This window comes from Aristolochia californica, unplaced genomic scaffold (assembly GCF_029961685.1).
Source record: "Aristolochia californica isolate CCGP_79_NKW_82.1479 unplaced genomic scaffold, dmAriCali1.0.hap1 SCAF_15, whole genome shotgun sequence".
Taxonomy (NCBI): domain Eukaryota; kingdom Viridiplantae; phylum Streptophyta; class Magnoliopsida; order Piperales; family Aristolochiaceae; genus Aristolochia; species Aristolochia californica.
The window spans coordinates 25,745,750-25,771,273 of NW_027181826.1; the positions used below are offsets into that span (position 1 = coordinate 25,745,750).

The following is a 25,524-nucleotide window of genomic DNA, read 5'->3' on the forward strand; positions in this document are numbered from 1 at the left end:
TGGTGGGAGACACCTACATCCTCAATCTTAACAAAAATTGGTCAACCCTGCTGACTTTCACACTAGAAATTTCTACTAAATTCAATGCTTGCCAAAAATAAAGGTATCAATGTTATCTATTTATCCAATCTTTTTTAATTGTTTACTAAATATAAAAAAAAATCTTAGCCGAATATGTATTTGGGTAATCTTACCTGATTATTATTTATTAAATGAAACAAAAGAGTCAGCATATACGCTTATGAAATTATATATTAAAGTAATTTAATAAAATCTATATAAAGATATAAAGATTAATTCTAATTTCATGTATATTATTTTTAAATTTTTAAATAGAGATACATCAATGATTGAACTTTTTTTCAGATTATTTAATTTTCTTAATAAACGTATTTCTTTGGTGTTTTTTTATTTTCCTTTTTACTATTTTATTTCAGAATCCTATGTCCTATATTTGATTCACTGAGTTTTTTACATGGATATAATTTTTGCTTGAGTAATTCTTTATAATTTTTTTATGATTTTTTACATATTTTAAATTAGTTTTTTTATTTATACTGTTTACTTACAATGAGGGACATCATTTGACACACCACATATGCACATAACAAGACCAAACTCAAACGTCAATGACCGGAATATCCTGAGTCACCTTTTAGCTGATGGCCTGTTATAAGTTTATCAACTATGAACAAATAAAAATGTAATTAAACTAACAACTAAAAAGGGTTCATCTAAATTGAAAAGTTTAAAATTTTAATTGAAGATTATGATTTTAAAACATTTCAAAGTCCATCATAAAATACAAAATACTAGTGATATTGCTTCGAGGGAGTACCATGGGCTCTCGATGCACAAACCCATTGCCTGGGTGTTTCAATGTCATCATCCTCGGTGAGAATTGGAATATGCCAATAACCCCTTTCAGACTCCTAAAACCACAGAGAAAACAAATGAGTCAACACAGACTCCCCACTGTTCAAAGTACATATGACTCAATCAGGGTATGCCAATCAAATAATCATCAACAGCACACCGACCAAGTAAGGCTTAACTTATTGCCCATCTATAATACTGCAGGCCGATTGAAACATTGTGAATAAAATCACCTGTATTACAATTGAATATGGCGGTGGCATGTGGAATGTTAGACCATCGTCTCTAGAGAATGTAAGCCGAACCTACAAGCTTTCCACAGGTCAGCTGATAATCAAGCAGTTAAATAGAAATAGCAACCATCTTTCTTAATGGCAAAATTTGATTTTAACTGAAGATTTTTCTTTTTTTATCAACTAACAATTCAAAATCATTGACATAAGTGACTATCCTTTATGATCAGGCTTGTCCCTTGATAGAAATTGTCTTCCAAATATTTTGTCGGACCATATCTTTGGATGCTTAAGGATGTTGAATTTTTTTTTTTTTGAAAACGAATTCAAAACAGTTGAAATTTATAAATCACAAAGAATCTGACTTTATCAGGATAGTTAAAGAGTTCTAAACGAAGATGAGTCTGTGTTATGAAGAGTCATTAGTAGAAATAAACCAGTATGTAATTTCTCAATAAATTGATGTGAAAGTGTAAAACATAGTAATACAAAGAAAAAAATCAAGAAAGAAAAGTGAAACCAGAATGCACTCGCTGTGAGAAATAATAGAGAAGTAGGGTCAAAAAATCTGGATCTCCTCTTCTTCTCTTTCCTCTCAATCTCCCTTCTTCTATCTAATTCTCACTCCAGTTTTTTTTTTTTCATTTTTTTGTTATGAAGCTCAAGAATTCATCTTGGTATCAAAGTCATGAATTCTAGACCCTTGAAAAGTTGAGAACTGACCAAGTTCAAGTTGAGATTTTAAAAGCTCATTGCTTTGTTGAAGCCATTGAAGACCTACGTATAAATTTTTTTGTAATTTCCCTTTTATTTTTATATTAATATGTTATATGGCAAGCTACAGTTGTAAACTCCAGCTTGAGAGGAAATGTTAAAAGATACAATTTGTGTTTACTTGGATTCTAAGGAAAGTATTTTCTTACAAAAAATTATTTCTAAGGGTGTAAAGGGAGCAAAGGTGTTATTGTCATTTATTAATGTTTTATGTTATAAATGCGTGAGAAGAGAGAACCCAAAGTATCCTTTTCCAGAATTTCAACGTGAATTACTCCTTTCTAGGTCTCTTTTTTTTTTTTGTAATATCATGAAATTCACAAGGTATCAAAGCAAGTGCTAATATGTGAGCCTCCACCCAAAAAGTCCACATGTTGGAACCACAAAAGATGGCCTACACATAAGGAGAGTTAAAGAAAAGTCTCATATGAATTAGTAAGTACAAGATCTTGGATTTATTAGTTAGAAAAAGATTTCCTTACTTAACTAGTCATTTTAGGATGGGCCTTGGACCCAACGTCACAATCTTGTTGCAATATATTAGTTTGTGTTAACTAAGCTTTATTTATTTGTCAATTTTATGGGTTCCCTAGAAATATGTAATTTTGAATATTGTTTAAGTTATAAATAGGGGAGAGAGGTCTATAAACCCTAATCTCCCCCCTCTCTTTTCTTCCTACTTGGTATGAAAGTTGAGTATGTGCGTTGATTTGATCAACTCACGAAGATAAGTCATCAATCAACCTACTTCTTGTGTTCAATAGTTTCTTTCTTTTTCGTCATCTTGTTTTCTCTCCTTCATCTAAAAATTCACCTTTCACTCTTCTTCCCTATACCAATTTGCCAAGGTTTTTCACCAAACATCTTCTTAAAGTTTCTCCAAGATTTCCAGCATGTCCAATAATACCGGGGACAAACTGAAAGAGAAAGCCAAAGGCAATTTGCAACAAGTGAAGCAAAACCCAATTTGGTTTAGAATCTGAGCCTTTCTAGCAAAGACTGTCATCTTAGTCGATATTGAAACTCAAACCTCATCAATCAGTTCAAAGAGGGTCAATCCCTACAGTCACTGTAGCCAGAGGTGCAACCTGCTGCCGCCATTAGTAGGACCACAAAAACAGAGCCCTAAGTCTTCTCTTGCAAATACTTCAAAAGAAAATTTTTAATTTCTCAAGTTCTTGGCAGTCACCAGATTACTCACATGTGGGAGCACACCTAAGCCAAATGGAGGCGAAGGGTCGCCGCCTTCGATCACTATACCTACATGCACTCATGCTACTCTGCCAGCATGTCTTCTCTGCTGCTCAATGGCATCCACACATCACAAAAATAAAAAATCAAAGACATTTGCTCTCATCACAACATCATCTCTTTTTCAGAGGTGTGCACAACGAATTTAAAATCCCTATTTTGCAAGAAGTCAGCCTGGAGAAGATCAATTGTGTTAAGTGACTCAAAAACCCTGTTCTCATATCATGTTAAATTTTGCAAGAAAAGAGAAGTGGGAGTATGGGTCATAGAGTCATGGTTTTTCATAATTGAGCATCTTTCTTTCATTCATCTCGTTTTCAAAGTTTCATAGCAACAATACTTCATCCTCATACAAGGAAAAGAAGAGTATTTTCTTGCAAAAATCAAGCATCAAACCTGTCATCCTTATCCTTAGACGAAAAATTTGTCAGCAATTAACCACCCTAGACATCTTCTTCAAAGATGAACAGCACAATCCAAATGCAATGAACAGAACACATGTATGACAAGTTCGGTCAACTGGAGGCTGAATTTCACTTCATTTTCCCTCCTAACCTCCGTGGGATTCTCTCCTTCGGATTCCCCGTCTGCCCAAATTCCCTCACTAGTGAACCTACTTACACCTCTGTGCCACATTTGACCTTCCCATTACCTCTATATCTACCAATTGCTTGGAATTCAGCCTAAAACATGCTCACTCTAAGGCAATTCTGGAAAAGCCACAAGAGGAAGGTTTCCATCAATGGTTGTTGTGGGCAATGCATATGCTCTATATAAACTTTATGCTGCCTACAGAAAGAGAATAATTGATTTGGAAAGAGAAAAGAGGAGAAGGGCCACAGGGATTTTGACGATTTTGAGGTGGGATGGCACATGGTATTTTTGAGTTTTAGTTAATTTTTTGGTCAATTTCTGGTTATTTTTAATTGTCAACTTGGTCAATTTGATGAGTAATTTTGAGGTCTATTCTCATGGTCCAATTTCTGGTATGCTTTGACGTGATTTTTTCTAACTAGTCTTGGCAGTTGTTATTTAGAGGTTGTATATTAGTAGTTTCTTATTGTTATGCACTTTAGTTTAATATCTCTTGCATGTGTGTTAATATTGTTAAAGTTCATGGGTATTTTGGCAATTTTACTCTAGGGTATTGTGGTCCAGCAATCTAATTGGATAGAAGTGAGTTAGACATGCTCACCAATATAATTTTTTACATTTTCTTATTACTGTTTGATTGCTGTAATTAAGATAACGAGAGTAGAGGCATTATGGTCATTTTATACTAAAATCATTTTAAGTTATCAATAAAGAGGTTAGGGTGCAGATCCTCCAACCAATCTCTTTCTCTCAAAATGAGACTTCCCCTTCTCTTCTCTTACCTTCTTCTCTTCCTCACTTTCTTGTTGCAAAATTCTCACTTTCTGTTTTTTACATGGTTTTTTTTTTTGAAAAAGATGTATATATATATAAACAAGAAAAATACATAAATTACAAAGAGGGGAGCATTTCCTTGACAACCAGCGATTGTAGGGTAGCTCCGTGTTTAGCAAACTCATCGTCTGCCGAATTTGCGGATCTCGGAATGTGAGACCAAATACAAGATAAAAATGAACAAATTTCAATAATCTCCCAAAAAATGTCCCAATGGCGCCACGAGGGAGGGGATGCACGCTCGCACCATCCAATGACCAGCTTTGAGCCCCCTTCAATATGGAGGGGACCTGTGCACTTATCTCTAAAAACGCGGAGCCCATTGAGGAGACCATGAAGCTCCGCAGACGTAGAGTCGGTGATTCCTAAAGGGCCAGCATATGAATAAAGTTGGTTGCCTAGGTGATCCGAGATAACCCAGCCGAATCCAGAGAGCCCGGGATTACCAAGAGAAGAACCGTCAAAGTTCAACTTAAGGTAACCAGGATCAGGAGGGATCCATTCCTGCATCGTCCGGACCTTTGTCCTTGAGTGCATCCTGGCCAAATTAAACCAGTTCTCAAGGATAGGGGTCCCCACAAAAGAGGAAAAAGACTTCTTCGTCAGGAGCCAAGAATTGTTGTGGTATCAGAGCAATCTATCTAATTGTTGTGGTTTTCTAAGAATGAATCCTCCTCCCCTCAAGCCTACAAGTTTTCCAGGAAGGAGAATTTCAGAAAATTGTTGCCAATTGAAGGTAAAGGTCCAACCTCTTTCCATTTATTTGTGCATAACCTTAGAGTTGATGTCTGGTGCTATCAATTGAACAACTTCATGTGATACATGTGCCCCTTGAAGGTTGTTAGGGTTTCTTTTACCCTATTCTTGTCTGTGCAGCCTTCATGGACCTTGTGTTTGCCTGCATCATCAGCATCAGTTCGAATTAACTACTTAAGACGTTTTTTTAGAATTGGTGGATAGTATTAGTGAACTTATACCAATTGGAGTTTAGGTACTCTAATTATTCCATTGTGTGTGGGACTCACATTACTTGTGCAGGCTAATTCTGTGACTTTTTTTTATCTCGGTGCCTCTGAATTATATTTCAGCAAGTGTCGTGGAGTTGTTTGTTGGAAAAATTAGTTGCAGACTCCAGTGAAGTTGTTACACCCTCAAGAGGCTCAGAAAGTTCAGATTGCAAGGAGTCGCACACTATCCAGATAACCTCTACCAAGCTGAATGGAAGAAACGACATTAATTGGTCTAGATCTGTTCGATTGTTTCTTATGGCCAAAAATAAGTGGAAATTCCTGTGAAAGGATCCCCTGGTTCCTGCAAATGAGGACTAAGAGGTTGAAGATAGTAAAGTTATGGCTTAAATGGTCAACAGCATGGAGGAAACTCTTAAGTGATCAAGTTATGAACTGCATTACAGCAAAAGAGATTGGGGATACATTGAAGGCAATTTTCCTGTCAACTTACTGTCAATAAACAAACTAACTCAGTCTCTTAATTGTTCCAGCACATTTGTCCCTCTCATTGCATGTTTCAGGACATGCAGACGAGGAGGCAAGCTGGTTCGGGGCATGAGAGAGATGGATTGTACTATCTTGATGTTGTTCCAGAAATGAAGTCAATTGCATTACAAACTGCATCTTCCCCTAACGGCATCTGCACTTGGGACGTCCGTCAATACTCAAGCTCCGTCAGTTTCTTCCTACTATTCCTTCTAATACGTCCTTTGATTGTCTATTATGTCAGCTAGGGAAACACCACTGCAATTAGTTTCCTCTAGTTGACAGAGTGGTCCTTTTTCTCTAGTACATTCAGATGTATGGGTCCATAAGTGGTGATAGTTTCCAGTGTTTTTTAGATGGTGATAGTTGAGTGACTTGGGTGTACCTCCTTCGGGAGAAAACATGTGTTTGATGTATTTCTCAAATTCTATGCTGAAATAAAACACAATTTGGTGCTTTTATTCAAGTCTTTCGTTCCACTTTTTGCACCATGCATGGATCATTCATCAAACTTCATGTGTGTATACTCCCCAGTAAAATGGGGTAGCAAAAAGCAAGAACCGACATCCGCTTGAAATTGCAAATGCATGTTCAATTGAAAGCTCGAAAATTTTTGTTTTAAATGAATGTTCCAAAGTCATTCTAGGGAGATGCAGTCCTTACAGCCTGCTATTTGATTCATCCCATGCCATCTTCTATGTTAGGTGGTCGTATAACTATGCATTTGTTGAAAACTAGGACCAAACTATTTGATTCACCTCTTAGAGTTTTTGGCTCCATTTCTTTTGTTCATTATGTTGATCTACACTTTTTTTTTTTTTTTTTGATAAAAGTGGTAATGTATTAAAAAAGAAGAAGAAAATTATACACTAAGGGGGCCTCCCGTTACAACCATTGCAGGAAGGGAGGTCCCGTGTTTAGCAAGCCCATTTGCCAAGGAATTGGCAGCACAAGGAATATGAGATATCATGTACAAGAAAGGTTGGCCACAATGTCCAGACCACGATGATAAAAAGATTAGTGTCTCCATGGAGGGGTGGAAGCGGCGGACCACCAATGATTAATAACACAGGAGTCTCCTTCAACAATGAGGGAGTCGTAGAGATGGTTTTTGAAAGTGGCTAAACCGTGATATAAGGCCCGGAGCTCTGCATCGATGGAATCAAAAATTCCCATTGGCCCTGCGTATGAGAAGTGGATGTTACCCAGGGCATCCCTAATAACTACCCCAAAGTCGGCAAGTCCCAAACTACCCCGAGCGCTACCATCAAAATTCAGCTTGAGAACACCATGGGGAGGGGGGGACCACGGAATCCATGTAGGAGGCCTCCGGCTTCCCCGCATTTGTGCAATACATCGCCAATTGGTCCGCAGAGAGGAGCCACTAAAAGAGCTGAAGTCCTTCTTGGTGTGAAACCAAATTGAGATCAAACCCACAATCATTTCCGTGATGGCCTTAATAGAGAGAAGTTTAGAGTTGAAACGTCTATTGTTTCTCTCCTGCCAAATCAGCCATGGGATGTACCCAAGGCAAGCCGACGCAATCATACGCCCCAACTTAGGTATAGGGAGGTGCAGGAGAAAATGAACCACATCCGATAAATGTTGAGGCATACAAAAAGTAATGCCAATGCAATGGAAGATACGAGTCCATATTTGCCACGAGGACTAGCAATGGAGTAGCAAATGTTGGATCGTTTCATCATTGTGGGAGCATAGTGTGCAAAGCTTGCAAGGGGCCGTATTGCCTCTCCTTCTAAGATTGTCCGCCGTGGAGATCTTTCCATAAAGAGCACCCCAAAGGAAGAATTTAATCTTTGGGGGAACCAACGTCTTCCAGGCAATAGAACTGATGCGGGGAGGTATGTGACTCGACTCTATCAGTGATGAGCCGATAGGTAGACAAGACAGAGAAACTACCACAGCTGTCAGGCACCCAGATGAGCTTATCCGGAGTAGTGGGTCTACTGTCGATTTCCTACAAGTCTGATAAGAGCTGAGACGCAATAATAGCTTCTGAATCCAAAAGGCTCCATCGGAAAAAGAGATTTCAACATCCCAGAGAGGTCTAGCAATCAGGAACCATGGCATTCTAGGAGGAGCAAATGGGGAGGAGAGGGGGAGTAAGAAGTGCTCAATTCCAAACCTTTACACCAAGGATTAGACCAAAATCAAATAGTTTCCCCATTGCCTACAAAGAAATTGACCCCAATACAAAAGAACGAGATCAATGGAAAGAGAGAGCGCCAAAGGGGGGAGAGACGCCGCTAGTCCACCATCTTCCGTCTAGGCTGAGATTCCTGTCCACTATAGGCTTCCAAATGGCACTAGGGAAGTGCCATAACCACTTAAGGAGGCAAGCAGAGTTCATATCTCTGGTAAGACGAAAGGTTGAGTCACCCCAAATCCTTGGATTGACAGACATTTGCCCAACTAACTAGGTGGTACTTAAAGCCATCACTTGAACCGTGCCATAGGAATCTTTAACGGATCCAATCAATTTGGTTGCAGATTTCCACAAGGCAACGGAAGAATGACAAGAAAAAAATCAGGATTCCATCAATAGTAGCTCAGAGAAGGGTGAGCCTTCCAGCAAAAGACAGAAATCGACCCCGCATGTAGCCAACCGTTGTACTAGTTTCTCGATGACCAAGTTCCATAGCTGTTTGAGAGATCTACCAACGAAAAGAGGGAGCCCCAAATGAGAGGTGGGGAGGGTTCCAATTTGACATCCAAGAAGGTCAGCCAAGCTATAAAGAGTGCTCTCCGAAATGTCGAACCCAAAAATAGATGTTTTGCTCCAGCCCACTTTCTAACCCGTAGTAAGCTCAAAAAAACCAAGAAGAGACTTGATGCACTAAGCCTCTTCAACTGTACTAATGCCAAAGAGAATGGTGTCATCCGCAAATTGCAGCAGCGGGATATCAAGGTCAGCCTGAGAGGAGATCAGTTGGATCTATCATGTCGATTTGGCAGCCCAAACTAGTCAAGCGAGTTATTCCGCCACAAGATTGAAAAGTAAGGGGGAAAGCAGGTCTCCTTGCCGGATGCCTCTAGATCCCTTAAAGTAACCCAGAGTGGTACCATTGAGCAAAAGAGACTAACTCGCAGATGAAATGCAGTTGTGGATCCAATACTGCCATTTGGGTCTGAAACCCATTTTTTTGCAAGAGATCGCCCATATGGGACCAGCAGACTCGATCAAAAGCTTTTTCCAGGTTGAGCTTAAGAGCAAAGCATGGTCGGCCAAGACGGCTAAGATGATCCATCAATTCATGAGTCGCCATGGCTGAATCCCAAATATTTCTTCCTCGAACGAAAGCAAATTGGCACGGGTGGACCAGAATTGGCATGGCTACTTTGAGGCGATTGGCAAGGATCCTTGCAATGATTTTGTAGGAGTTGGATGTAAGACTTTATCGGCCAGTAATCCCTAGGGTGCTCGGGGATTGGCTTTTTGGGGATTAAAGCAATGAAAGAGGCTCCCATGTGTCGATATGATAGCCCATGGGAGTAGAAAGAATGAACCATCTCCGATATATCCTCTTTAATAATAGGCCAGCAATGCTTAACAAACTCGCCATTGAATCCGTCCGGACCAGGAGCATGATCAAAGGCAAGACCCAAAGTGGCAAGTTCAATTTCCTTCTGAGAAAAGGGCCTATCCAACATGGATGCCAGACCAGTAGGCATCAAGGAGACCCAATTAGAGCGACGCCGGGCTGAGGCCACCGAGTAAAAGAAACGAGTGTTACCATCCCCTTTGCTAAGCCATTTGAAATGCGCTCTGTTTCCAACAAATAAGCTCAGAGTAGGAGATATCTTGCAAATGTTGATCTACACATTGATAAGTGTTAAATATAACGTAAAAGGTAGTTTGTTCGTTTCACAATCTATATATGTCAGGGAGAGTACTAGTAGTTTCAGCAAGTCTATATTTGTCCATGATCCAATTTTCATAGAATTTGGACATGTAACTATGGAGATATAAGGAGTTCTTGTCTGAGCGGTAGAGAGGTCCTTTTCTCTCTACTCAATTTAATAAAAGGGAGATGAGGCTCAACTTTTTGCCCAATCCAGAGTTGTATGCTCTTCTCCAAAAATCCTCCTTTCTTCTTCTCTTTACCTCTTCATTCTCTCAACTCTCTTTTCTTCAATAATTGACATGGTATCAAAGCGACTGATCTTGATTTCAAGCCAATGAAGCATCCTCTCTCCCTCTACTAAATATAGCACCATCCTAAAAAAGAAAATTTCAGTGGTTGGTCTTGACTAGTGTCAAAATTTTGAATTCTTTGGTCTCTTTCTCTGCCATAACCCTAAGGTCGATGGTTTCTACTACTAATTGAGTAGTCCTATGTATGACTAGTGCCCAGAGAGGGTTCTTTATTTGGGATTCTCCCATTCTCAGTGTGTGTAGACTCCAATACTGTTTGGTGCCTGCGTCATCCTCTAGAAGCTAACGTCAGTCTGGATTAAGTGAATTCTGGTACTTGCTAGTTGAAAATTCCTACAATTCGGGTTTTACACATAGTATCAGGTACTCTTGTGACTGTTTGATGAAACCCTAATTTTTCTTTAGTGGGGCCCTCCTAGTCTGTGCAACATCACAGGTGAAATTGAGATATGAATTGAGTATTTACTTGTATCTATGGCTGATTCTGGTGAGATTATTACTCACTCAAGAGAATTTGGGGGATCAAAAGGGAAAGATTCAATCTTAATTACTACTACAAGATTGAACGAATACAATTATCTAAGCTGGTCCAAAACTGTTCGAATTTATCTTAAAGCCAGAAGAAAATCGAAGTTTATTAAAGTTGTTTCTCCAATACCACTTCCAAATGATTGGGAAGCAAAGGACAGTCAAGTAATGACTTAGTTGCTGAACAATATGGACTCAATATTAAGAAATCAGATCATGAATTGTCAAACAACGAAGGAGATGTGGGTGTCCTTGGAATCACTATATACATGGAGAGCAATTCATCTCTTGTCTATGATTTAAATGCTAGACACTTCAGTCTTATGAGAGGGAAGAGAATTGTCATTGATTATTATAGTGAACGGCAAGGTATATTGCAAGATATTAACAGGTTCCATCCACTCACTACTAATGAAAAGGAACTTCAAATGCAACAAGGATAGCTACATGTAACAAAATTTCTAGATGGATTGAGAGCAGATTTTAACGCAGTCAAGGCTCAGTTGCTAGCTTCCATCGCTCTCCATAGCCTTTAACAGAGTTATGCTTGCAAGGACTGCAATTATGTCCAAAGGAAACAAGGATAATAAAAGTGTTAATGCATCCACATTTAATTCCTTTGGTCAATCAAAGTCTAAACAAGGTGGTGGGAGTGTTAGAGGCAGAGGCAAAGAAGATTCAGGTAGAAGATGAAGCCAGAATAATGGAAGATGTAATAAAAAGCGTGTTCATTGTGGACGCACTAACCAATTTCTCTGACAAGAGTTGGGTTAAGTTTGGCAAGCCCGCCTGCACAAACTCATTGACTCGTGATAATATTGAGCCCTTGACTAGACACATGGTTGGTATTTTATAGGAAGCACCAGATGAGTTGCAACAACTTGCTCAACACATGGCTCTACTTTAGCTCCTTCCTCTTCAGCTTCTGTTGCACAACTTCCACTTCCTATAGCTACTCTTGCCAAGTCAGACATGTCAGCTCTACATGTGTGTCTTGTGTCTTGTGTCTTCTAGAGTAATTGACTTAGGAGCCTCTACTTATATGTTAGGCATGTCTTCTTTATTTACAAATCTGAGGAAGTCCTCACTAGGTAAGCATATTACACTTGTTGATGGGTTTGTCTATTGTTCAAGGAGTGAATAATATCACACTTACTTCATCTGTGTTCTTCATTCCAAAATTTCCACATAATTAGTTGTTTTTTAGTCAACTACCTAAATCTTTGATTTGTTTTAAAACTTTATCCTTCTCACTCTGTTTCAGGACCGACAAGAAAGATGATAAATTCCGCGCATGAAAGAGGACTATACCACTAGGAAGGATCACCACAGATATCTTCATCAGCTCTCCATGCTGCATCTTCACCCTTTCAATGGCATCTACGAGTTGGTCATCCTTCTCTAGCAAAGTTGGTCTAATTATTTCCTACATTTCCATCAAGTTTACTTTATCAATGTGAGTCATGTTAATTGGGCAAGCATCATTGGAGCATTTTTCCATTGAGTCGGACGAAGAGTAGAAAATTGTTTGAAATTGTTCAATCTAATGTATTGGGATGTCCAGTGCCTAGTATTTTTAGCTACAAATATTTTGTTATGACTTTCGTCACAACTAGTTGGGTGTATCTCCTACAGGAGAAGTCTGAAGTATTTGATGTATTTCAAACCTTGTATAACCAATTTGGTACATTACTCTAGAGTCTACGTACTGACAATGGGTTAGAATTCATGAATAAGTTTATTGCATTTTTTCAACACCATGATATACTCCATCAATCATCTTGTGTTTTTACTCCACTAAAAAATGGAGTAGCAAAACGTAAGAATCGGTATTTGTCAGAAGTAGCTCGAACAACGCTTATTCGCATGCATGTACCTAAGTCCAATTAGGGAGACAATTGTGCTTACTGCATGCTTTCTTATTAACAAGATGTCCTCATTTGTAATTTTTTTTGAAAGTGATGAGCTTTATTAACCAAGAGAAACGAGCTACAAGCAATCAAAGTTGGGATCCCAAAACAACAAGAGATTGGAAGGGGATCCTACTCTTAGCAAGAGCCTCAACCAAGGAATTGGCCAAATGTGGTACATGAATCCATACACAAGAAATAAGAGAGAAGATCTCCCTAACATCATAGAAAGCATTCCAATGGCGCCAAGATGGTTCGGAAAAGGAAGACGAGCGCCAAGAGGTCACCACTTTGGAGTCACCTTCAATATAGAAGGGTCCCAACAAATGATCACAAAAATGAGACCATGTAGGAGGCCATAAGTTCCGCAGTAGTAGAGTTTGATGAGCTAAGAGGTCCCGAATAAGTGAGGAGGGCAATGCCATCCTAATTTAGGATAGCACCTCCAAAACCAATTAGATCTGGGTTTCCAAGCAAACTGCCTTAAAAGTTGAGCTTCAGAAAGCCCGGTGGTGGAGAGGTCTGCTCATGCATAGGTGGGCTGGATGACTGAACAGACATTGATCAAACTCCTTTCTTGTGAGGACCCAAGAGGATATCTACCCGATGATGCCCATTGCTACTTCTTTGGCGTTGGTAAACTTGAAGTTGAAGTGATGGCTATTTCTTTCCCCCCGGAGTCCCCAAGGGATGTGACCCAGGGCAGGTAGAGAGGAGGATCTTCCCCAAACGTGGCAAGGGGTACCCGAGCAGCAGGTGACATGTGGAAGTGAGATCATTGGGGAGGCAAACTACATGCCTATGAGATTAAGCACCTGGACCCATACCTTCCAAGCAAAATGGTAGTGCAGGAGTATGGGGGAGACACTTTCCTCTCAAAGGCCGTAGAGAGGGCAATGAATACTAGGTCTCATATTTCCACACTTCCAAAGGTTGTCCACCATCAGAATTTTGTTATGTAGGGCACTCCACATTAAAATTTTGATCTTCATAAGGGTAGAGAGTTGCCAGGTAACTACCGCATGATGTTGTCCAAGACCTGAAACCTACCCAGATAGGTAGAGGTAGGCCGAGACAACCAAAAATTTTCCACTACCAGCATGCTTCCAAACAATTCTTGTCTTCAAGCTAGGCACGAAGAGAGACTAAGCCAATGTCCTCCAAGAGGGCGCAAATGTCAATGGATTCGGCATCAACAACACCCCGAGAGGAAGTTTCTAGCAAGCATTCGTCCCCCATGAGTCAGCCACGGTGATAGAAAGGTTGCAGTTGAGGACTAAAAGTGAGGGTAAGTTTCCTTGAGAGGTCCAAGATCTCACCACCTATCAACCCAAAACCATATGAGACGGTAATTCCCAACAAATCGCACTACCTCCGCAAAGGTAGGCAGCAACTAGGAGATAAGCGCTAGGTGGGGAAGAGTTTGAGACACGATCCACCACAAGTCCGCCACTGAGTCTTCCAATTGAGCTTGATAGCAACCATGCACCTCCTAATGGAGCGAGGGGAGGGGTTAAGCTTCCAGATCTACTTGAGAAGAAGAGTCGAGTTTATGGTCTTGGTAAGGCAGATACCCAACCCACCAAGGATGTTCGGATGACAAACCTCCTTCCAATTCATGAGATGGTATTTAAAGTCGTCATTTGCTCCCCTCCAAAGAAATCTTCTTTTGATGCGGTCTAAGTGATGGCCAGGAAGGAGGGGTAGTAGTTGGGAGCCAAATTCCTTTTCAAGCATTGAATCCTTCGGCTACATTATTTTCATTGTCTCCTCCCATTTTTAGATGTGCCTATTTTGCCCATGTTTTTGGTGTCTCTACATATAAACTATCTCCACGTATGGTCAAATGTGTTTTTCTTGAGTATTCTTGGAGACAAAAAGGATACAAATATTTTTGCCCGTCCCTTAGGAAAACATTTGTGCCTGCTAATATAACATTCTTCGAAGATGTGCCTTTCTTCTCTTCTTTTGATGCAATGTCTCCTTCATCAGTCACACTTCTAGTGTTGTTGCTTCAACACCTGTGCAAGATATTCCTTGTCCACCATAGTCTGTTACCACAGGAAAACCCTTGTAGGTGTATCAACAAAAGCAACATTGTCAACAACAAGCCACAATTCCCCCTCTCGTGGGTTCTAGTATCTTCTTCGCCTTCAGATCTTGAGGTAATTTATTTACATCTCATTGCTTTTCGTAAAGGAGTTTGTTATCTACTCATCATCCCTTGTCCCATTATGTCTCATATGATTCCTTATCTACAAGATACAAACAATTTACTTTGTCATTGTCTTTTTTTTTTTTATGAAGATGTAATTTTATTAAAAAGAAGGAAGAGAAAAATACAAAACTACAAAAGCGGAGGGCTCAAATCCTTAACAACGAGAGATTGCAGGAAAGCTCCCTCCTTGGCAAGCACATCTGCTGCCGAATTAGCAGATCTCGGAATATGAGACCAAATACAAGAAAAGGAAGAAACAATATCCAAAATCTGCTGGAATACATCCCAATGCCTCCATGGGGGAGAAGAATTGTGCTGGCACCAACCAATCACCACCTTGGAATCTCCTTCGATGTGAATAGGCTCACTACATTTGTCTTTGAACACCCGCAATCCATTAAGAAGGCCATGTAGTTCCGCTAACATTGAGTCGGATATGCCTAAAGGACCAGCATAGGAAAAACATTGATTCCCAATTGAGTCTGAAATGACGCCCCCAAATCCCGCTATCTCGGGATTTCCAAGAGAAGATCCATCAAAGTTTAGTTGTAGGTAGCCAGTATCCGGAGGGGTCCATTCCTGCATAGCTGGGATTTTAGCTCCGATGTGCATCCTCGCCAAATTGCTTCAGTTGTCTCGAATGTCAGTGCCTTTGAAAGAGAAGAAGGGTTTTTTTGTCAATAACCAGGTTGATATTTGCCCTATCACTCTATCAACAATTCTAGCCGCAGATTCGCTTTTAGCATCAAACCGCCTTCTATTCCGTTCATTCCAAAGCCCCCAAGGAACGAAGCTAGCACAAGCTGAGATAATCAATTTACCGAGGCCAGGAAGGGGATATCCCAAGATCGACTTGCAAAAGCTAATCAGGTCGACAGCAATACAAAATTGAATCTCCAATTTGCTTAAAATAGAGGTCCACACAGTCCATGAGAACTGGCACTGAAGGAGAGTATGACCGGTGGATTCATCTTCATTGTGGCAAAAAGGGCATAGTGGATCTATAGATGGGTGACCTCTTCTTCTGAGCACATCAGCCATGAGAATTTTACTTTGACAGGCACTCCACATGAAAAATTTTACCTTAGGGGGGGCACATAGATTCCAAACGAAGTTGATGTCATGCTCCCTTTGCGTCGGATCCCAACCGTTGATGTATCCATATGCCGAAGCAACTGAGAATTTCCCACTTTTGTCAGGCCACCAAATGAGCTTGTCTTCGTTGGAAGGCCAAATTCTGACATGATTCAAAGAATCTAAGAGGCTGCTGGCTTCCATGGCCTCCATGTCAGTTAAACCCCTTCGGGGGTGTAGGTTCACATTCCCTCCCTCAAAAGCATCCGCAACTGTAATTTCCTTGTGAGTGGAGAGAAGGAAAAGAGTGCTGAAAGAGTTCTGTAAAGGTGTTTGTCCTGTCCACCAGTCATCCCAGAATTTAAGAGATCTTCCATTACCCACAAAAAATCTACAGGCTGATGAGAAATTTTGAAGAAGCAAAAAAATAGATCTCCATATTGAGGACAGTCCTCTCCGGTTTCCCCCAGCCATCCACCATGGCATATTCCAGTCCAACTTGACGCGAACCATATCCTTCCAAAGATTGGAGGAATTTGTGTTGTACTTCCAAATCCATTTAAGCATTAAGGCTTTGTTTATTTCTTTTGATTTCCGAAGCCCTAGTCCTCTCAATCTTTTAGGTAAGCAGACTTCGTTCCATTTGACCAAATGATATTTAAAAGAGTCACTTGATCCTCTCCATAGGAATCTTCTTTTCATTTTATCTATAGCTTTGCATTGTCTTCTTGTACTATTCCTTCTTCTATGCAGGATGCTCTCTTGCCTCCTTGATGGAAGCATACTATGGATGTTGAGATGGAGGCATTGACTGATAGAGGTACGTGGAACTTATGTGATGCTTCTTCAAGTGCAACAATTCTAGGTTATCATTGGGTATATACAGTTAAATATAGAGTAGATGAATCTATTGAGCAATATAAAGCTTGATTGGTTGCTAAAGGGTATACTCAAACGTATGGCATTGATGTTTTTGAGACAATCTCCCTAATTGCATGGTTGACATCTATTCGTGTCTTGTGTCCATTGGCTACTCTTCCAGCTCAACATTGAAATATGGAACAACCTATTGGGTATGTTGCTCAAGGGGAGACGAAAATGGTATGTAAGCTGAAGAAGGAAATTTATGGGTTTTGTTAAGAGTCCCAAGGCATTGTTTGAGAAATTCAGTCAAGTTGTGATGTCTTTCAGCTTCTCATGGAGCCATGGTGATCTTCTTTATTTGTCATGAAAAGATCATCTACGATTGTAGTCCTTATACATGTTGATGATATTGTTTTGTCAGGCAGCAATGTGCAAGGTATTGAAGAGGGAAAACCGCAACTGGCTAAACATTTGCATACTAAAAATTTGGGTTCCCTAAAATACTCCCTTAGGATTAAAATTGCTAGAAGAAAAACTGACATTGTGTTAACACAGAGAAAATATGTTATTCACAATGCTACAAAAGTATGGTTTATCAAATGCAAAGCACGTAGAGACACCCATGGAATTTGGAAATGACCTTCATGATGATAGAAAAGCAAGAAGCAAAATGTAGTCAGGTCGGGGTAGTGTTGAAGCTAAGTATAGAGCTATAACTCAGACAGTCAATGACCTGAAATGGATGAGGTCAGTTCTTCAAGAATTAAGTCTACAAATTAATGCACCTAAGACAATCTATTGTGATAATTAGGCTGCCACTTTTATTGCTAACAACTCAGAATTACATGAGAGGACCAAACACATTGAAGTGGGCTGCCACTTTGTTTGACATGCAGTGATAAAAAAGGAAATTGTTACTTCCTATGTTTGAGGATATTTAGTAACGATCTGGGATTATTAGATATAAATGCTTCAGCTTGAGTGTTAAATATAATGCAAAGGGTAATTTGGTCATTTCACAATCTATATATGACATGGAGGGTACCAGTAGTTTCAGCAAGTCTGTATTTGTCTATGGTCCAATTATCATAGCATTTGGACATGTAACTAATGAGACATAAGGAGCAGTTACGTGAGGGCTAGAGAGGTTTTTTCTCTCTACTCACTTAAGTTAATAAAAGGGAGATGTGGCTCGACTTTTTCCCCAATCCAGAGCTGTACACTCTTCTCCCAAAATCCTCCTTTCTTCTCTTTACCTCTTCTCTCTCTTAACTCTCTTTCCTTCAATAATTGACAATAAATCATCTCCTCAGGCCATTCGTTATGTTTTTCTTGGTCGAAACTCAAAAAGGTTATAGGTGTTATGATCTCTAAGTCTTTGTCAATGCTATATTTTTAGAAAATTCACCTTCTTTTTCATTATCTGAGATACGTGCTTGTGATGGAATTTTTCTCTTGAGGCTTCTTTACCTATACCTTTTCTTGATGTCCCAAGTATCAGCATTCCTCTACAACTACAAAAACCATTACAAGTGTATCACATGAGGCACGTGCAATCACAGTATTCACCAGGAAAGAGTAACAAGAAGCAATCTGTTAAGGAATAGTCCCACATGGATTAGTGAGTACAAATATCTTGAGTTTATTAGTTGGGTCAGAGGTTTCCTAAGTTGGCTAGTCATTTTGAAATAGGCCTTGGACCCAACTTCACATGGTATCAAAGCGGGTACTCATATGTGGGCTTAAACCTAAATAATCCATTTGTAGAGCCACAAAAGAGGGCCTACACCTAAACTGTCCACTTGAAGAGCCACAAAAGAAGGCCTACACCTAAACTGTCCACTTGTAAAGCCACAAAAGAGGGCCTACACCTAAATTATCCACTTGTAGAGCCACAAAAGAGGGCCTACACCTAAATTATCCGCTTGTAGAACCATAAAAGAGGCCCTACACGTGAGGGGGAGTGTTAATGAATAGTCCCACATGGATTAGTGAGTATAAAGATCTTGAATTTATTAGTTGGAAAAGAGGTTTTCCAAGTTGGCTAGTCATTTTTGGATGGGCCTTGGACCCGACTTTACACAATCAATAGCAAGCATCCCTCCACTACCCCCACCATCCACCTCTGTGCCTACAAATCCTATTTTTGGTGATCTTGATCTCTTTGTTTCTCTTCAAAAAGGTAAAAAATCTTGCACATCCCATATCTCGTTCTATCATTTGATTTTTTGTCTCCACAATTTAAATCTTTTGTCATGTCTTCGTCCAATATCTCTATTCCTACAAACATGTAAGACGTCTTAGGTTCTCCAAAGTGGACATAGACTATGAATGAGGAGATGAATGCCTTAGTGGCTAAGAAGACGTGGGTATTAGTTGATTTGTTGCCTGAGGCAAAGGTAGTTGAGTAGATGTGTATATACCATGACATATAATGTTGATGGCACTGTGAATGGTATAAAGCACGATTGGTCACTAAGGGATACACGCAGACATATGGTGTTGATGTGTTTGATAAGTTTCCCCTTATATTTCGACTTAGTATTGTTTGGATTTTGGTGTTCATCACCATCAATCATTGTTAGTCACTATACCAACTTGATATCAAAATGTTTTTTTATATGGAGACTTGCAAGAGGAAGCATATATGGGACAACCTCCTGGGTATGTTGCCTAGGGGGAAATTGGCAAAGTGTATCAGCTCCAGAAGGCCATTTATGGTTTGAAACAAAGCCCACAAGCATGGTTTGGAAAATTCAGCAATGTAGTATGTCATTCAAGTTCATTAAAAGCCATTGTGATTATTGTTTGTTTAGCATAGGCAAACTGGAATTATTATACGTTGATGATATAATGCTCACAAGAGATTATGTTGAAGGTATTGAGGATGTGAATATCCTAAGTAGCATTATCAAACTAAGGACCTTGGTTCATTAAAATACTTTTTTGAGAATAGAAGTAGTGAGAAGTAAAAAAGGTATGATTTTATCTCAGAGGAAATATGCGATAGATATGTTGAGTGAACATGGATTGTTGGACATGAAACCCATTGACACTCCTATTGAAGTGAACTCTTGTCTACATGATGAAAGTAGTCCAATACTTAGTGATAGAACTATGTAGTGGAGTCTTGTGGGTCAATTGATTTATGCCACTGTAACAAAGTTCGATATACCATTTGTTATTGGCATTGGAAGTCAATTTATGGGTACTCTTAGGAAAGTGCGTGCATCTTGAGGCAACACAGAGTATTTTGAAGTATTTAAAAGGGGTTCTTGAAAAAGGGATACATTATGAGCCACATGGACACTTTGACATTATGGGTTTCTCAGATGCTGATTATGCGAATCAAAGTTGGATTGGAAATCTACTATAGGTTATTGTGTATTTTGTGGGAGGTAATCTTATCAACTGGAAAAGTAAAAAACAGAATGTCGTTAGCAAATCAAGTGTTGAAGCTAAATATAGAGCAAAGTCACACATTGTAAGTGAACTTATGTGAGTAAAATTTGTGTTGCAAGAACTTGATTTGGAAGGAAGTGCCCCATGGAACTAAAATGTGATAACCAAGTAGTAATATTTATTGCTAGTAATCCAGTGTTTCAAACCAAACATATAGAAATGGATTGTTACTTTATTTGTGATGCAATGCTAAGTGGTAAAGTGATTACTCCATATGTACTGACTACTGAGCAAGTTGGTGATTTGTTTACCAAGGCCCTTGGAAAGTGTCCATTCGTTTATTTTTTTGTTCCAAACTGAGATTGGTGGATATATATGCTCCAGCTTGAGGGGAGTGTTAACGGTTAGGAGTACTTGGGTAGTTTTACTACAGGGTATTGTGGTCCAGCCATCTAATTGGATAGAAGTGAACTAGACATGCTCACCAATGTAATTTTTTACATTTTCTTATTATTGTTTGATGGCTGTAATTAAAATAGCTAGAGTAGGGGCATGATAGTTATTTTGTACTAAAATCACTTAGTTATCAATAAAGAGGTTAGGAATCATGTAGATTCTCCAACCAATCTCTTTCTCTTAACGTGAAACTTCCCTGTCTCCTTCTCTTATCTTGTTCTCTTCCTCTCTTTCTTTTTCTTTATGTTACACATATTGATCCTCCCATAAGTTTTTTTTGTATTGTTCGACAATTTGATTCTACCTCTCTCTTGTGCCATCTTGCATTGTATGAACTTTCTCTTGTTTTTAAGACCAATTCCTTATATTTTGTTTTAAAGTTCTCTAATTTTTTTGGCATTTTAAGTTATTTTCTCTGGTCCAAATTATATGTCAAGGAATCTTGCCCCTAGTTGTGTGATTGAGTATGTCAATCCATTTGTTTGAGTTCCTTGGATTGGTCTTCTAAGATCGAAATTGGTGTATTTTTAGGAAGTGTTTTCGTTATAAATAAAGTGCATGGGTCGAGGGAGAGGGACGTACAACTTCTCTCCTGCCTCTACTCCTAGTGTAACACAAACTCACTTTATTATCTTCCTTCTTTTCCATATCAAGGCTCCAAATTCACATGGTACCGAAGCAGTTAAATTTTTAGGCTCCAGTTCACATGTTATCAAAGCAGCTTCATTCCTAATACTCTGAATTCACATACAGTATGAGAGCAACTACATTCACATGGAATTAGAGTGGCTATATTCGTGAGATGGAGAAGGAAAAGAAGATGGAGAGAAGAAGGGAAAGAAGAAGAAGAAAAATAAGTTTTTAGTTTCTACATTTTCTCTTTGATTTTTAACATCTCTGAGTTTTTATATCTTCCTTAGTGCAGTTCTTTCCCAAGTTCACCTCCTGCAATATCGATTAAAAGAGTCCCAGTCCAACTTCCAGATCTTCTTCTTCGTGTATAAGCTGTCATTTGCAGCAAAAGTTAGTCCTGAGAATCCCTGCAGCTCCATATCTCTTGCAGTGCTTGAGAATCCAAACAAGCCAACACTCTCGTCCTGATTTGGCTTCAACTACAACCAGCTTCTCTTATATTTCATATCAATTGATCCAGGTATGCTGTTCGGAGATGCCGCAAAAATCAGGTGCCTGTGATCAAACACGTCTACCACTCTTCGTCTGTTTTTTATTTTTATTTTTTTTGAGAAAGCACACAATTTTATGAAAGCCCAAAGGCAAACAACAAAAAGATAAGGGAAACCCCTCTTTAATAAGAGAGTGAGTTAAGCTATTAGCTGATCTAGGAATATGATTCCATTTACAAAAAAAAAGGACAAGAGAGGTCCTAAATCTCATAAAAACATTGCCAACACCGCCAAGGAGGAGCTTTCTTGCCTTCACACCAACTAATCACACTCCTTGAATTCCCTTCAACATGAAGCCAACCTTGGAATTTGTCACTGAATATTCTGAAGCCTTACTAAGAGCATATAGCTCAGCTCAAGTAAAATCCAAAATACCAATAGGACCCAGAAACGGTGCCAGAATCGTGCCCAAAGAGAATGTGTCTACCACTCTTCACTTTATTTTCTTGTTCTGAATTTCTTTGGTTTACTTGGTTATTACTGAGAAAGTAAACAACATAAAGAATTTTTCTATTTTGAATTGATCTGTTCAACCTTTTTCCATATGAGAAACTAGAGCAGCTCCTGCTGTTCTGAATTTCTTTGGTTTACTTGGTTATTACTGAGAAAGTAAACAACATAAAGAATTTTTTTCTTTTGTATTGATCTGTTCAACCTTTTTCCAGTAGCAGATTATGACACCTGACATGTTCTGCTCATTCAGAACAGCAGGAGCTGCTCTAGTTTCTCATGTTCACGTGGTGAGAACAAGTAGCAGAATTAAGAAGCACTTTGACGGAAATTTAATAACCTGCTACCAGTTCTTAACTCACTCTCTTAAGTCCTATGCAAAGGCCCATCATTAACCTCTTCTATAGCAAAATAAACCCCCAAGGCTCCTAACACAAACATTCCTGCAGAATAGTTGTGTTGTTTTCATCAATATCCAGTGTTATGTGCGATTTGGTGGGGGGGCGGGATTTGTAAGCTGTTGGTTTGCTTCCTTGTTGGCCTTTTGGCCCTAATGAATTCACCATTCCAAAAATAAAAATAATAATAAATTTTTAATTAATTAATTTAAAATTTCTGGCTCTGGCTAATGTACAGAAAACTTAACATCAGGAACATAAAACCCATTACTCAGCATTATGTGAACATCAATGACTACTGGCAAGACGTTGAAAACGGCATTATGGCCTCCAGCACCAATATGACTAGTTCGAAGACATTTTAGTCATCTAAAACAGATGGTATACGACAAGACTGCAAACTACTAGCAATTGCTTACTTCACATCAGAAAAACAAAACAACCGCCTCTCCTATCTTGCTTTTCTTTTCTTTTTTCTGAATGATAAATAAATTTATGAAAAGCAAACAGAGAATAAAGAATACCGTTGCTCAGAGAACCCATCACACAAGAAATACTACTTTAAGAATTCTCTACTTTCTCAATGAAAGATAACTAGTTTCGATGATATATGAATATACCTGATGTTTTTCCATCCATCTTGGAAAAAAACTTTTACCCAGAAGTTCAAAAAGATGATCCCGCATCTTGTCATTAGTAACTAGCAAACACTTATTACTTACTGCTGCATATAACCAGTACCTGCAGTTATCACAGAGTGAGCTAGAAGCAACCAAATCCATGTAATTGGAAATGTTGAAATATAAACAAGGATATTTTGGTCATTTTCAGTAACTAGTGTTTATATCTGGAGCTATGGGTAGATTATATATCTTGTTAGAAACATATGACTCAAATTTGGTTAAATTCTGATGTGTGTACATCAAATTAAATGTGTGGTAGCTATTAGGGGCATATTTGTAATCTTCTTTTGTATTCACTTAGATTAAAGAATAAAAGGAGGTCGAATTTTGGAGCCTCCAAGACAGTGCCAATATACAGCACTTGTTGCCAATTTCTCTCTTTTTTTTCTTTTTCTATCTTTTCATTTCAATTTCTTTCCTTTTTCATGGTATCAGAGAAATAAGATCATGTATCAAGCCAAACTAGGAGTTCTCTCTCCTTGAAGTTTACATATTCCAGAGAAAGAGGTTTCTTCAGATCCTCATCTGATTGGAGTCAAGGTCAGTTTTTCTACTTCTTCCTGACATAACCCAAAGGTTAATGACTTCTACTGCAGAATAAGTCAATTCTATGAAAGATTTGTGCTCTTCGAGTGTCCTACTACTAATAAGTTCCATTTTTTTTTACCTGCACAGGACTAGCACTGCCTGCATCATCTCACGAAAAGGTAATGCAACTTTGATTTTTCCATTATTGAGATCTAATCCCTTGCGTTTTGATTGATTAGTGGTGGAATTTGTTTGCTATAGCAATTGTTGATACTGTCCTTGCCTAATTATTTTGTGTGGGTCCCACATAGCCTGCACCTACTTTAATTATTGAATGTTTGAGGTTTTTGAGATAACTGAATAAGGTGAAGTTGTGACACCAACTAAGGAGACAATCCACTCAGAAGGGAAAGTTACAACAGAACAGTTGACTGGCCAGAACTATCTAAGTTGGTCGAAATCAGTTCGGATCTATCTAAAAGCTAAAAGGAAGCCCACTTTGGGAGGAAAGTAGGCTAATAAGCTTTTCTTTCAAGAAGAAACAAAGCCAAAATGAAGGAAACAGAGCCTTGACAGTAATGGGGTGTTCTTTGCACGAAATTCAGATGAATACATCAGGTTTACAAAACATAATTAAGGATAAGCCTCCCTTATCCCCATATCATACAAAGTCCTATGAGAATTCATCGCATAAGCAAGGCAAATCCCCCTTTTATTCAAATTCAAATGAGCAATATCCCATGTGCCCTTATTTGTCTCAAACTAACCCTATCCCAATCCATTTGGATAGGTGAAAACTCAAATTTCGAATTTCAAAGCAAACAGCCAGTCAGCCTACCTGCTAGCCAACTGCTGGGTTGCTAACCATGCCCACACGCGCGTCTGGTGCCTATGGGCGCACTGTCTGTTGTGCCATTAGATGATAACCCTCTTGTGCCATTAGATGATAATCCTCTTGTGCCATTAGACGATGATTAGGAGGCTGAAGATAGGTGTGGCATCGAACCGAGCCGGTTCGCGAACAGCTAGAGCTCGGCTCGGTCCCGATTCAGTTTGGCTCAAAAAATTCCGAACTCAAACCAAGTTCGAGATGAGGTTCGGGCTTGTTTAAGTAAATGAGCCAAGCTCGAGCAAACCGCGGTTCAGTTTGGCTGATCGCAAGCTAGCTCGTTACTTAACGAGCAATTTCGGGTCGAGCCCTAATATTTTCAGCAAACCTTCCTTTCCTCTCTTCGACTCTGTTCTATCTTTGGGCTTCGATTTCGGGGAGTAGCAAATCAGGGATTCGAGAGGCGTCTTCCCTCTTCGTCGTCTTCATTCTTCGACGTTTTCCCTCTTCGGCATCTTTGTATTCCTCGGTAAAGGGGATGTAGCAAAAGGTAGTTATGTGATGAACGGTGAACTGGTGGGAGACGGAGAGATTTGCAAATGGCTGGGTTGGCAATGGTAAAGGATTTGTTGAGATTTTGGAAGCACATCAGTCCGTTTGAGACACCGGCGTAGTGGAGATACCGTCCTCGGTCCAGGTCTTCATAGCTAACGATGACCAATGGGTGTAACAAGGGAGCTCTGCTCGTGCGTTTTTGGCTTTGCG

General features: G+C 39.3%; 1 protein-coding gene across 3 annotated transcripts in view; it reads right to left on the bottom strand.

The window, feature by feature from the left end:
* Positions 1-688: 688 nt before the first annotated feature.
* Positions 689-25,524, bottom strand: part of LOC137951621 (proteinaceous RNase P 1, chloroplastic/mitochondrial-like) — a 35,654-nt gene continuing 10,818 nt past the window's right edge. For all 3 annotated transcript variants that reach the window (XM_068798409.1, XM_068798406.1, XM_068798408.1), the window contains exons 5-7: positions 23,340-23,460; positions 1,110-1,181; positions 689-932 (exon numbers count right to left, since the gene is read on the bottom strand). In XM_068798409.1, the coding sequence (XP_068654510.1) occupies positions 813-932; positions 1,110-1,181; positions 23,340-23,460 (313 nt within the window). In that variant the 3' untranslated portion in view covers positions 689-812. The remainder of the gene's footprint in view (positions 933-1,109; positions 1,182-23,339; positions 23,461-25,524) is intronic.